Here is a 13,690-nt window from a genome sequence, read left to right on the forward strand (position 1 = left end):
AGTATTAATCATAAATCCAGGGGGAACTAACATGTGATAGCTGCATAAATCAATAATATATGTAGACAAATATAAGTGCATCATGCTTCAGGCAATCATCTACCAAATCATTCTAGAAACACGGTTATTGCTTAAGTGGGAGACCATGGATGACAGGTAAACAGTTCACAAGGACCAACAACATTAATGTTTTCCAACTGCTCCAAATAAAGCATGAGTATATATTACTTTTTGCTCAAAATTTTTAGTGTCCTAAATTAGAAAGTAAAAAGAAAAGGGGTGTTAGTTGCATGTTTTTACAATGGCTTTGAGTAGGATGGTATTATTTTTTTCTCCATTATAATAAATAAATCCAAGATGAGCATGAGAGCAGTGCAACGTTCGCAATTCACTAGGAAGACAAGAGCACTCCAAACTTCAGCAGCAGCCATTCTATCGACAAAAGGGCGTTTCCATGCTGTCATGCCTAAAAAGGGATAACGTCAACGTCATAAAGTAATTTGCTGGCTAGAGCCAGTAAATACCATCCCAGATGGAAACGTTACTACATGTACGGAGAAGTTACCATTAATATCAAAAGTGACAAAATCTAGCAGAGGAGACAACCATTTAGGTCAACAATTTATCCAAAGAAGAGCAGCGAGGGATCAACACTCAAGGGCAATGGCGGAAACACCAAAGTTGATAATGGCGAGCGACAGATTAGAGGACAACCACACAATTAAAGGACACACTAGGGAAGACGAAGCAATCACTGTCAGTGCTGCTCTGGAGCACAGATTGCGATGCCAATATTAGGATTTCAATCTCTCTCGGCTGCTCAAGTTTTGAGCCTGAATGTTAGGGTTATATGTGTACCCCATATCTATTGGTGGGGAACTATATACAGATGTCAGTATGCAATTATCTAAACTTATGCCGTTGTGAACTTATACTAGTAATTAAAAGTATTAGACAATAATGCCAAATTATTTAAATGAGAAAGTCAAGATTCAGACATTCAACCGAGGCTTCAGACCATGTTACATAACCATTTGCTCCAGAGTTTCAAGCAACTGTTGGCCATAAATACTATGCATATCCTTTGACATTACGATAATCTTGATAAATATCATCGAATTCTCTGTCCTCTCTCTTTTCTAAGTAGTGCTCCTGCTCATTTTCTTTTTCTCAGAATGCTGGCCGAATTGACTTGTCACAACATGCGCTCAACTTAGCAAGCTCACATAAAATGTAGCAATAACAAAAAAGTTGCGACTAGTTAATAATTCTGGCAAAACATAGATCTCAAGGATATAAAACATGAAATGAAGGTTCTTAATTACATACTTCTTCTAAGTGGGAATATGGATACTGGCGGGTTAACATCTCTAAAACAGTGCACCCTAGGCTCCAAATATCAGCTGCCAATCCATAGCTTTTGTTTTTTGGATTGACGACCTGCATTCACCAACAACAAGGATGAAAGAAAAGTAAAAGCCATGCAACACAACTAATAAAAGTATGCTAAAAAAAATGGCAGCAGACGGTGCAAACCTCAGGTGCCATCCAACGAAAACTTCCTTTGGAGGATTTAGCATCATTCTTTTTGATTGCCTGTATGAATAAACACAGAAAGTTGATATGTCATTTTAGAAAAGTAAAGGACAATATATGTCACTTTGTGCATGTCTATACGCATGTTTGTCATGCGCTCATCCAATTGTATGTGTGCTGCACTACTTCAATGCCTGTGAAAATTCCTGCACACGCATGTAGCTGTACATGCATCTTTGTTGATCGCACATGTGCGAGCCCCCGAGAGAGAGAGAGAGAGAGAATTCACTTTCGTGAGACATACCTTTGCCAATCCAAAGTCTGCAAGTTTCACACAACTTCTTGCATCAACCAATATGTTAGCACATTTAATATCCCTACAGATTGGAGGAACTGGAAGCATGAGAATTCAGCATAGCCGTGCCTAGAATATACAAACAGTTATAATCGCCCGCACAGTTACCAATATTGCAAATTCACATTTCCACCTTCAAGCATTCACATAGTAAGATAATCTTGTCTAAGCTGCTCTACAAAATCATTCTCATGGCACTACATATTGGTTCAAGGATTGGACAACTCCCTTGTTTCCAGAATGATATTTGGGTAAGTAAAATAAGTATCATCAAAAGGCACCAAGCGGGTGAGCCATGAAACAAAAATATAAGTTTCACTGTGCTCTTTGTTTTGTTATGAATTCTTTCCTTAACAAAATCGACCTTCCATCAGAATTGATAAGTGCAAATCATTATTTCAATTAGTAAAAACTAACAAAGCAAAGTCGAGCATCTTTCTTATACCTGTGTACCACATGCTGGTCATGAAGATACTTTAGACCATTTAGAATCTGCTTAGTGTATGCAGAGACTTGGAGATCACTCAAGTTATATTGGCGATAAAGTGTTTCAAGTGAACCTTCAGTCATGAGCTCAAGGAATATGTAAAGCTTCTTATCATCCTAGAAGAGAGTAAAGAAAATTATATATGTTAGAATATCCAACCCAAAATTAAGTTACTAAGTAGTGGAAGATGAAATGTATGCTAGGCACATAGAAAACACATAAACAAGCACTGTTGAATATTTTAAGACCTCCTCTCAAGTGAAAACCGGTCTGAGAAGTGCACACAGAATTGATGAAAAAGAGCCACGCACAGAAATAAATTAAGACAGAATATGGCTCTGAAACCATTTCCAAACGCAAAAGATTAAATTATTAGGTGAGAGGAGTCTAAACATATATATATATAACCCATCAAAACCCCATAAGTTAATGATATAGGATATTTTAACAAGATTCATCAGAGACAACCATACCAAAAAGCAAATAAAATGAAATAAACTACATCAGTGATGTTTACCATTTATTCATCCTAATGAAGCTGGATGTCTAGGCCTCTTATAACACCTAACTAATGATTGGATCACCACAACACCACTCCCACAGAAATCAACTGTACCAAGGCAAGAGTCCCCTAGACAAGGCCCTGAGGTTGGTTATGCTTCCTAAAGTGCACTTTGGTAGAGTACCTTCTCAATAACCAATCAGCGTTTAGTGAGAATCTCTTTGATGGGAGTTAATTTAGTAAAAGTCTACACCAGATTTAAAAGTATTTTGTGAACTTAAAGGAAAATAAGGCAAGAACGCATGGGACCGAGCTCTTCTTTTTGTTGGTTTCCTCATAAAACACGAATATCCAAGTCACCATGGTTTTAAATTGCAACAGTGACAACAAAAACAGTTGCATAGTGCACCTGGCAGAAGAAGTCATGTTGCATTAATCCCTCATTCCCACAAAATGTAGCAGATTGTAGGTCTAGCAAACCAAATTTTGCTTGACAGCAACAATCTTTTGCACATTTCATGTCCAACAAGAAGTTACGTCATGGCACTTTCCCAGAATCTGATGCTTCTTGCGAAACTATGTTTATAAAAGAATTCCTGGAAGGTACTTGAACATTAAAGCCACTAAGAAGGATATATATCCCTCACTTGAACAATGATCATTTCCAATTTCCATCTTCTCTACTTGCAGAGGTAAAGAACTCTATGATGTTGCATAAAAATGAGTGGAACTAAATGATGCTGGACTAGAATTGAAGGAAAAAATGGGCTTGTGGAGGAACTCCATTGTCGCTACAGTCACAACCAGTTATAGACAAGGGAGAGGAGGTTGGCATATTAGTCATGTGGAGTATCAGATGGTCAATTAAAGGATATCTAATGAAGTAAATGACTTCATTTTCTTATCCTTTTCCCCTTTATGTTTTATTAGTCAAGGCTGCCATTTCTCTAAGCCTCAGATTCCTCTCTTTTAGTCCTGAGAGTTTGACCTGAATCTTCAGTTTGCAAAATAAATAATTTGTATATCATCCACCACTAGAAAAGAAAGGGTTGATTACATGACAGCTCTCTCTAGATGGGAGAGAAAAAACTGCTTTCATAGAGAGAGGGAGACTCCATAAACTGACCTCTACTCTGCGTATGTTCTTTACTCATGTGATTACTATCTTGGGTGATAGTCAATTCATCACGAACTTTTCTTGTGGTGGGAGGGACGACCTAAAATGTCTGTCTGTCATTTAGGCCGTTACTGCTAAAAGGCCGCAACTGCTGTGATCTTATTCATGCAGTGATGATGGAACTAAAACTATCTTGTGGCTGCGATCACAGCCATGTCCACCTAAACATTCGCTCAGTTCGGTGGTATCATAATCAAAGCCAAAGTGAAAGATACTGCAGAAAGCAACTTAGAAAGGAGGAACACACCTCCTTAGTGCCGTAATATTGAACTATGTTCTCATGTTGAAGCTGACTTAAAATAGAAATTTCCTGAAAAGAAAGCAGAGCGTCACTAAAAAATAGAGTCAAAATAAAATCTGTTAACTCGCAACAGATTTATGGTTGTATATGCCTAGCGACCAGTTGACAAATTACAGAAAGAAAAAGCTTTTACTTGCAACAAGCTCTCCTTGCCGTGGCTTCCTTGATCTAAGAAACACACCTCCTTTACAGCAAAAAAGAATCCATCACTGTGGAAACAGAGAAGCGTGAGAGAAAGACAGAGAATATAAATGCCAATTCTTTCGTGAATGATGCCTTGATCAGACATAGTTTAGATAATTCTTGCACTCCAGATGATATAAAGAAGTAAAAAAAAAAAGAGATGCTCTCATCAATATAACTAAAATAGTTCCCTAGCTTTCAACATTTGAATTTACAATAGAATAACGGTTTCTAAAGCATGTTTTCCATACATGCTGATTCATCATGCTATCCATTTTTCGAAAATAGAACAAAAGAATTGCTCACTATTCAAGCTTGTAATGGTACAGAAAAACAATGGACAGCTAAATTTAAATGATTTTTTATATACCAAATCTGCACTTCATCAATCTGTTCAATGATCAAGAATGGTCTTCAAAGAGTACAACGCCAATCATGTTAGAACTACAATTCCAAATCAGAAGATCAAGCACATTAAGCAATTGAATAACCATTTGCCATGTCTGTTTAAAGGCACCTTATGTCAACCAAATGACAACACATTCTATAATATACAAATGCCATCCTAATTCCAACCACAGAATGCAGCACTCAGAAGCACAATGAAACTTCAAGCGAACATCATAATGGGAGAATGCCAATTACAATTTGCCCCAGAAAATGCTTATAGCAAGAATAACTTGCTGATTATCAAAGAGAAAAGCAAAGAAATCTTACTGCTAAGGAATCTTACTTGGTTAAGGCTTGATAGACCTCTCCAAATGACCCCTTTCCCAACAGCTTACCCTTTTTCCATGAGGTGATCCTTCGTCTGACACTCCTATCGTCTACCCCAGAGGTCTGATCCACTTCAAAACTTACTTTCAGCTCACGCAGAATGTTATTCACGAGTTCAATGACTTCACCTTGTCTGCCACATACCAAACACTTTTAGTAAAAGAAAACAAATAACAATCTCACTACTACTTTCTAGCAGGTAGCATTTGAATTGGATCACTATTTCAAGTCCCAGATAAACCGGCAATTTCCCCCTATTACTGAGAAAGAAGATGCTTCTTTGCCGTCCAAATTACAGACATCATTCTAGAATAAGATCCAATTCACTCCTGTAACTATCAGTAGCCATAATGGCACTGCTTATGTATGAAAATCGGTGAATTGTCTCTGTTTTATTTTTGTTTTATTATTTTTTTTGTGAGAAATGAAATTTACTGCTCAGATATCAAAATCCGGTTTGCATATGACGCATCGACCAATATATTTTCTGTCGAATTTTTGAACCACTCCAGCTAGCTTTCACTGCCATTTACAAGAACTTTAAGAGAATAGCATTTCGGCTTACGCTTGAAAAAAGGTCCACTAATAAGTATTTACTTACGCTTTCCCTTGGAGTTCCCATCCCTTGATCTCAGCCACTTTTCTCAGAGCGGCATTCCACCTTAGGATTTCCTCGGTGGGCGCGACATAGGGTAGGATCTCCGGCGTCGTCATCCCAGCAAGCTCGTGGAGCCACCAAGCGCTTGAAGCATAGCCTTTAGAGAGGACCGGTATGCAGATCTTGGATTTGCCGACCGCTCTCAGAAATTAGAAATCATGCGTGAATGCACGAACCGATCTTAAGGATTCCGAAATTCAATATTTTTTTTCTTGTTTTTCGGACGAGTAGATTAAATTCAATTCATCATGAAACCAGGGTGGGTAGCAAACCATTACTGGCAGCTGAGTAACCGAACATTAAACTGCTGAAGCAACGACATTAGCTCCATTTCTTTCTCTTTCTTTTTCTTTTTTTGGAGTCTTTCTATCAGTTACTTGGTGCGCACTTCACTTGGACATGTCTTTACAGTTTTCAATTATGAGTAACCCATGATAAAGGAAATGTGATGTGAGAGAGGAGTAGAAGGTCATCCAAATAATAATTAATATAATAATTTAAGAATCAAAATAATGATAAGAGGAAAAAAATACGTTATAATACTATGCTCGTGATACGGGGAAATATGGTAAAAGTAAACTTGTAACTATGTTTTTATCTTGGATTGTATTAACCTAAAGATATGTTATGGGGATATTAGCAGTATAATAAATGTAGAAAATTGAATTCTAGAGCAATTTCCTTTTGTTTCCCGTGTAAATTAAGTAAAATTGAAAAAAAAAAAATTGTATAAGTAATAGAAAATATAAATAAGTAATAGGGTAGATGTCAATTATTTGTGGATTTTACTTTGAATCGTCGCGTAAACATTTCTTTATGAAGACCACTCAAAATTACTTGACCGTGGAGGCCATCTAAAGGAGTACAATGCACAAGTATCAATTCGATAATGACTAGCTTTGAACATTGACTAAGACTTTAAATACTAATAACGACATTGTCCCAAAAGTTTTATTCCACATCTACATACAAATTCAGATTTAACAAGCACCTATATATTGATATACTTATTTAATTACATGTAATTTTATGTAATTACATAATAATTATACTTATATCATTGAACGTGTGACGTCATCCTTGTGAATATAACATCAACCTTCACATGCATGAATGCATGGATTTGGAGGCAAGTCAATCCCTCCAACATAGCTTTAAGAAAAGGAAAAAGAAATTAATCATCTTTTTATTAAATTAATTAGTTCGTTTAATCGACTAACTTATATTTTTTTTTTTTTTTTTTTAAAAAGGATCCAGCCTTTCCATTAGAGGTGAGCACCCATAAAGAGAAAATATTCAGTGATTACCCAATTAGATTTTGACGCGTGGATTTGACATGAAAATCTAAAAAGTTAATTTTTTTTTTTTCTCTTTTCCCCTCCATCTTTGACCTCCGCTCCGCCCGGGCTCCGCCATCTCCACCGCCCAAGTCGCTGCTGCCACCACCGTCGTCCCTGAACCACCGTGGCTGCCACAGTCTGCGGCAAAGCTATTGAGCTCGTCGCCGGTAGCCATGGACGAGCCAAGACTCGAGCTCAAAGCTGTTGAGCAGCAAACCAGATCTGGAGATGCAGAGGAGCGGTCAGCCATGGACGACTTCTCGGTCTACGGCAAAGCTGTTGAGCTCGTTGCCAACAACCATGGACGAGCCAAGACTGGAGCTCGAAGCTTTTGAGCAGTAAACCAGATCTGGTTTGCTGCAAACTAGATCTGGAGATGTAGAGGAGTGGTCGGCCATGGATGGCTTCTCGGTCTGCGGCAAAGTTGTTGAGCTCTTCGCCGGCAGCCATGGACGAGCCAAGATTTGGAGCGGCAAACCAGATCTGGAGGTGTTGCAGCAAACCAGATCTGGAGATAATCTCCGCGTCCACTCTCTCCGTCGTCTCACTGGATTTGGAACTGAGGCATGAGCGGAGGAGACGGCCAAACTAGTTTGATGCGGCGCCGGCAACTCCAACTCCGCCGGTGGCGATGGCGGAAGGAGGGCGGAGGTTGGGTTCTTGCGTGCAGATGGAGAGGAGGAAAAGGAAAATCTAGGGGTTTTTAATTTAATTTTTTAATGACTCGTGTCAATTTTTAATTGGGTATCAGTAAATTCGTGAGGGTCACGAACCACTGAATATTTTCTCCATAAAACGACGAGCCGTCCACTTTGTTACCTGCCAGTCCGTCCTCTTTTTCTCTTTCCCTAATTTTTCGTTGCGTTCCACCAATTCTAGATACTCCAAAACGACATCGCTCTCTAGCTCTGCTTCTTCTTCTTCTTCTTCCATGTCCAATGCTCGTCTGATCAAACGGCGAAGACCTGCATCATCCCCATAGACTCCCTTTCCAAGCCGTCCATCTGCCCCACCCACTGCCATAGGTACATCTCCAACTTCGCTAACCAGCTTGGATCCTCCACACCAACAACACCCCCAACGATTACTCAAGCAACCTATCTGGCTTCAGCATTGATATGCAAACTCAATGTCCGGTGGCTCCGATGGCTAATAATGTGCAAGAGTGGCATAGTGCTGGTCTAAGTCATGTTGATAACGGAATGGACTTTCGATATGATTTTCCTCATCAGAGCTGAGGGTGCTCAAGAATTGCCAGAATTCTCAAAGGGATGGAAAAAAGGAAAAAGAAGAAGAAGAGAGATAATGCAGAACAAATCAAAGAAATCGAATAGTGTCCTTTGGCATACTAAGAAGAAGTAGGAAAGTGGAAGAAGAAGATGAAAGAAATAAAAAGATGGATACCAAATGGGCACTACATTTGAGCATGCTAAAATTTGAAAAAGCAAGGAGTGATATGATTGGAACACCATGGAATGACATGCAAGAGCCAAATAAAGAGTGGAAAAAACACAATCCCTTAATATTTGATGTATGTGTAGTTTGACCCCGATCACATTTCAAAGAAGAGAGATACTTTCAAATCTCGTCATAAATTAAATTATGCAAATTGCACTTGCGTTCACTCTTAGGTTGGGAAAATTATTTTAAAAAAAAAATTCTAAATCTATTGCAATTGTGCCAATTTAGTCATAAACTTATTTTTTTGACCAATTGAGTCATAAACCTTTACAATCATTCCCGATCAGTCCATCCGACCAAAATTGGCCGGCCGACGCTAACGTGGCAATCGGCTAGTGCCGTGAGTTTTTTTAATTATATTTTATTTTAAAAAATATTTTATTATTTTTTTATCTTTTTTGCCTTTTTCCTTTATTTTCCCCTCCTCCCTCTTTCTCCCTCCTTCTTCGGCTTTGGCGACCGGCTAGAGAGCTGGCTGATCGCCGGGCCGAGGTGGCCGGACTAGCTCGCCTTGCCATCGTTGGGTGAGGGTGAGCCCTTGCCGATCCGGCGAGGGGGCCTCATCGTTGATGGGTCCGGCAAGGCGAGCCTTGTTGGATCTCGGAGAGGGCTCGCCTCGCGGTCGCCGGCGAGGCCAACCCTCGCCGGGTTCGGCAAGGGGTGCTCACCATCGGGTCTAGCGAGGCCCTCCTCGCCGGATCTAGCAAGGGCTCGCCTCGCCCGACGACCGCGAGGCGAGCCCTTGCCAAATCCGGTGAAGGGGGCTCACCATTGTGTCTAGTGAGGCCTCGCCTCGCCCAGCGACTGTGAGGCGAGCTCTTGCCAAATCCGGCAGGGGCTCACCCCACTGTCGCTGGGCGCAAGCTCTCGCCAGATTCGGTAGGGGCTCGCCCCACTGTTGCTGGGCGCGAGCTCGCCGGATTGCCTCGGTCCGGCAACCAGCTAGGAAAAAGGAAGAGGGAGAAGGGGAAAAAAAGAGGAAAAAGATAAAAAGATAAAATATTAATAAAAAATTTCAAATAATAAAATGTTATTAAAAAAAAGCTCATCGGCCAATTTTAACTAGCTGGATTGATCAGGAATAATTATAAAAGGTTTAAGACTCAATTGATAAAAAAAAATAAGTTTATGACTCGAATTGACACAATTGCAATAGGTTTAGGACTTTTTTTGTAATTTTCCCCTCTTAGGTTATACAAGATCATAAACAATTACCTAACATTAATGAGAGATTATGAAGTCACTAGCACGGAGACGTGCGATGCGGGGAACTTATCCATCTTCCTTTTCCTTTTTATTCGATTGAATTATTTGACAAATTTTAAGAAATATCTTTTCCTTTTTCATTCTTTATTCACAACTTTTTGATGAGCCATTTGCTGATAAATTAATTTTTTAAAGAATTTATCTTACTAATGTTAGAGGAAAAATGTATTTATTGGACTTCGTGACATAATGCGGTGAATATAAAGAAAGTCACAATTCTCCATGTCAAATTAAATTGATGGATACTTATGGAGAAACTCACAATTCTTCATGTCAAATTAAATTGACGGATAAACCCAACGTCAACTTTCTCTTGAAATGCAGAGCTATCTTCATACCACCATGGTAGTTCGTTTCTTCAACCCTAATTGCGAAGATTTCCTTCATCATCAACCCTAATTGTGCAGATTTCCTCCCTCGTCAATCCTAATTGTACAAAATTCCTGTGCTATTCCATCGAAATTTCCTCACTTCCTCTCCTTCTCTTCATCCGTATCTTCTCTTAGAACAGTCTTCGGTTTTATCGGACATACCTTCTTCACCCTCCATTATCCATCCCTGTCTAATCCATCTCACTACCAGTATACACCAATTCCCATTAAAATCAAACCCTAATCTTTCTCCTATCCAACCTCCTCTCGACATGCATCTGCTCTCAATGCCCAACCCTATTCAACTGACTATGATGACACTCAAATCCCTTTTGAATTTTGCATGGCCTTACTGTCTTTGATCAACCTAAACCGATTGCGTCAATACCTTTGGAATTGCTATTAATGGATACCCAAGAAGAAGAAGACACTTCCCGACTTGCTGCTCTCTGCCATAAGATGGGGCATCTTTAGATTGAACAGGAAATCGAAGATTGGCAAGACTCACCGCCCCTGGAAAAAGTGGAAGAATGTAAACTCATGTTAGTAGGTAAAATATTCTTCAATCCTTCCATAAATTTTCAGGCTTTTCAGAATACTTTAAAGCGGGCGTGGCGAACAGAACAAGTAGAAATTACTCAGTGGGAAGCGGGTACATATGTAGTCAAGTTCCAGTTGGAAAGCGAGAAAAATAGAATTTTAAATGGAGGACCTTGGTTGTTTTCTAGTCATTTAATCATATTTCGGCCTTGAAAACCAAATACACCACTGCATTGTTATGAGTTCACCACTTGCCCTCTGTGGGTGCTAGTATATGGCCTGCCACTGGAATGGTGTTCTAATGATATGCTTTGTAAGGCTGTTAAGAATGTGGGAAAGGTGATGGAAGTAAAGCTCGATCTTAAAGACAACTTGACATTTAAAGCAGGCAGGGTACGTGTAGAATTCAACTTAAAAGAGCCACTGAAATTAGGACATCTCATACGTATAGCAGGCAAAATTCTCTGGCTGGATTTTCGATACAAAAGACTGCCCCATTTCTGCTATTCATGTGGCAAAATTGGCCATTATGCATCGTATTGCAAGGATATACCATTTACAGAAGCCAAGATGGAAGGAAAGGCGAAAATGGCGTACGGGCAGTGGTTGTGCACAGAGGTTAAAGAGTATAGTCCATATTGGATTACCTTTTATGAGCCCAAGGATAAACAGAATGACAAGGTGGTACCCGAGACACCAATTGCTGCTCCCTTGATCCCTGCACTTCCCCCTTGCACGGAAACACACATGGAAGAACAACACCACATTTCAGCAAATACACAAGGAGCAGATACAGAATGCAAAGAAGGTGTCACCGTTAAAATTGAAGGGCATTCGGTATAATACAGACATTAACAGCGAGCTGGATGGAGGAATTAAGCAACAAGAAACAACTCATATAACTTGCTCTGCTCTTCAACCTATTAAGCCTCAACTCTCAGAAGGTATTCTCCCTTTACCTTTACTGAAGGGAAACTTTCGTTCTGGTACCGAACAGCACACGCCATTACAGGAACAGAAGGGAGCCGCTATCAATCCCAAGAAGCAAAAGAATGTCAGATTATTGACCAAGGCAACCATTTCAAAGAAACAAAAAAGATATACTCCTTATGAGATGCCTTCTACTCTAGTCAAAAATCCGGATGAAAGGCAGCTAATGGAAACACCCGTTATGTTGGCCGAAGAAATACAGCAGCGGGCTCTGGTGGCTGGCCCTCAACAGCCACCCACTGACAAATGAAAATAATCAGTTGGAACTATCAAGGCTTGGGTTCGGCCTTGACAGTTTGAGCCCTAAAGGCCCTTGTGGCAAAAGAAGAGCCTGATCTTATTTTTTTGATAGAGACCAAAAATCAGGAGGCAATTTTACAAAGATTGCAGTATCGTCTAAAGTTTCAGAACTCTTTTGTGCTTAACCCTCTTGGCCTAGCATGAGGTATGGCTTTATTTTGGCTTGCCCATATCAGTATTTTAATGAATCGATCATACCAGAATATGTTTGATTTCCTTTGTATTGATACTAGAACTGGTAAGTCTATGCATCTAACTTGCCTCCATGCACCTTCAGTCTATCATGTACATCAACCTTTTTGGAATGAACTGAGGCAGATCGCACTATCTAACACGTTGCCATGGATTTGTGTTGGGGATTTTAATGAAGTTCTCTATCACTGGGAAAAAGAAGGTAAACGACTCGTTGACTTAAACATAATGCAAGCTTTTCGAGAGGTTTTATATGATTGTTCGCTGGTGGATTTAGTTAGCAAAGGTTGTGCCTTTACTTGGATGAATAATCGGGAGGGAGAGCAATTGGTGAAGGAAAGGTTAGATCGGGTTCTTTGTAATTTGGAATGACAGGAGACTTATCCAGAAACTGAGGTTATAGTTTTACCTGCAGTGGGCTTGGATCACAGTTCGTTATTTCTATCTACGGAAGCCCTTCCAAAGCGTTGACATAAGTTTTTTTTTCTTTCGAGGCGTTCTGGCTACAGGATGAGGAATGCCGTGAGATTATTTTTGATTCCTGGAATTTAGTCCAGACATCTAGGAACAATCTACCTCAAAGACTATTAAGAGTTTCTGCAGCACTTGCGAAATGGAGCAAATCGAAATTTTCAGCACCTCGACATCAAATCTCCCATCTACAGCACCAGCTTCAAACAATTGTGAATCAACCAAACAGCAACACTAATACACAACAAATTCAGTATCTTAAGGCAGAGATTCAAAGATTATGGCAGCAAGAGGAACGATTTTAGGTGATGAGATCTAGAATCAATTGGCTAAAGTGAGGCGACAAAAATACCAAATTCTTCCATGCAACTACTCTCCAAGGAAGGCAGCGAAATAGAATCAAAATGCTACAGACTGATGATAATAGGTGGGTTTGCGACGAAAATGATTTAAAGGCTATGCTGGTAAGCTTCTATTCCAACCTTTATCAATCAACGGGTCATTAAAGCTATGAATCTATCCTGAACCAGTGCCCACTGGTGGTCACAACAGAGATGAATGAGGGTCTGACGGCGGAACTAACTCAAGAAGAAGTTCAACGAGCAGTCTTTCAATTGGGATCCACTAAAGCTCCGGGACCGCATGCTTTAAATGGCCTCTTTTATCAAATGCACTAGGATATTTTAATGGAGGAGATTTTTCTGGTAGTGCAGGATTTCTTGAAGGGAGTTATGCCAGTGGAGCTTAATAAGACAATCATCACTCTAATTCCTAAGGTACCAC

At 39.8% G+C, this 13,690-nt stretch overlaps 1 protein-coding gene across 1 annotated transcript in view; it reads right to left on the reverse strand.

Annotated features, from left to right (window-relative positions):
• The window catches only part of LOC104445419 (mitogen-activated protein kinase kinase kinase 1-like), a 48,233-nt gene that overhangs the window by 272 nt on the left and 34,271 nt on the right, over positions 1 to 13,690 (reverse strand). Inside the window, exons 2-8 of the mRNA XM_039308863.1 lie at positions 5,275 to 5,451; positions 4,492 to 4,567; positions 4,305 to 4,367; positions 2,337 to 2,494; positions 1,841 to 1,913; positions 1,537 to 1,596; positions 1,330 to 1,440 (exon numbers count right to left, since the gene is read on the reverse strand). Coding sequence (XP_039164797.1) covers positions 1,330 to 1,440; positions 1,537 to 1,596; positions 1,841 to 1,913; positions 2,337 to 2,494; positions 4,305 to 4,367; positions 4,492 to 4,567; positions 5,275 to 5,451 — 718 coding nt within the window. The remainder of the gene's footprint in view (positions 1 to 1,329; positions 1,441 to 1,536; positions 1,597 to 1,840; positions 1,914 to 2,336; positions 2,495 to 4,304; positions 4,368 to 4,491; positions 4,568 to 5,274; positions 5,452 to 13,690) is intronic.

Source organism: Eucalyptus grandis, chromosome 3 (assembly GCF_016545825.1).
Source record: "Eucalyptus grandis isolate ANBG69807.140 chromosome 3, ASM1654582v1, whole genome shotgun sequence".
NCBI lineage: Eukaryota > Viridiplantae > Streptophyta > Magnoliopsida > Myrtales > Myrtaceae > Eucalyptus > Eucalyptus grandis.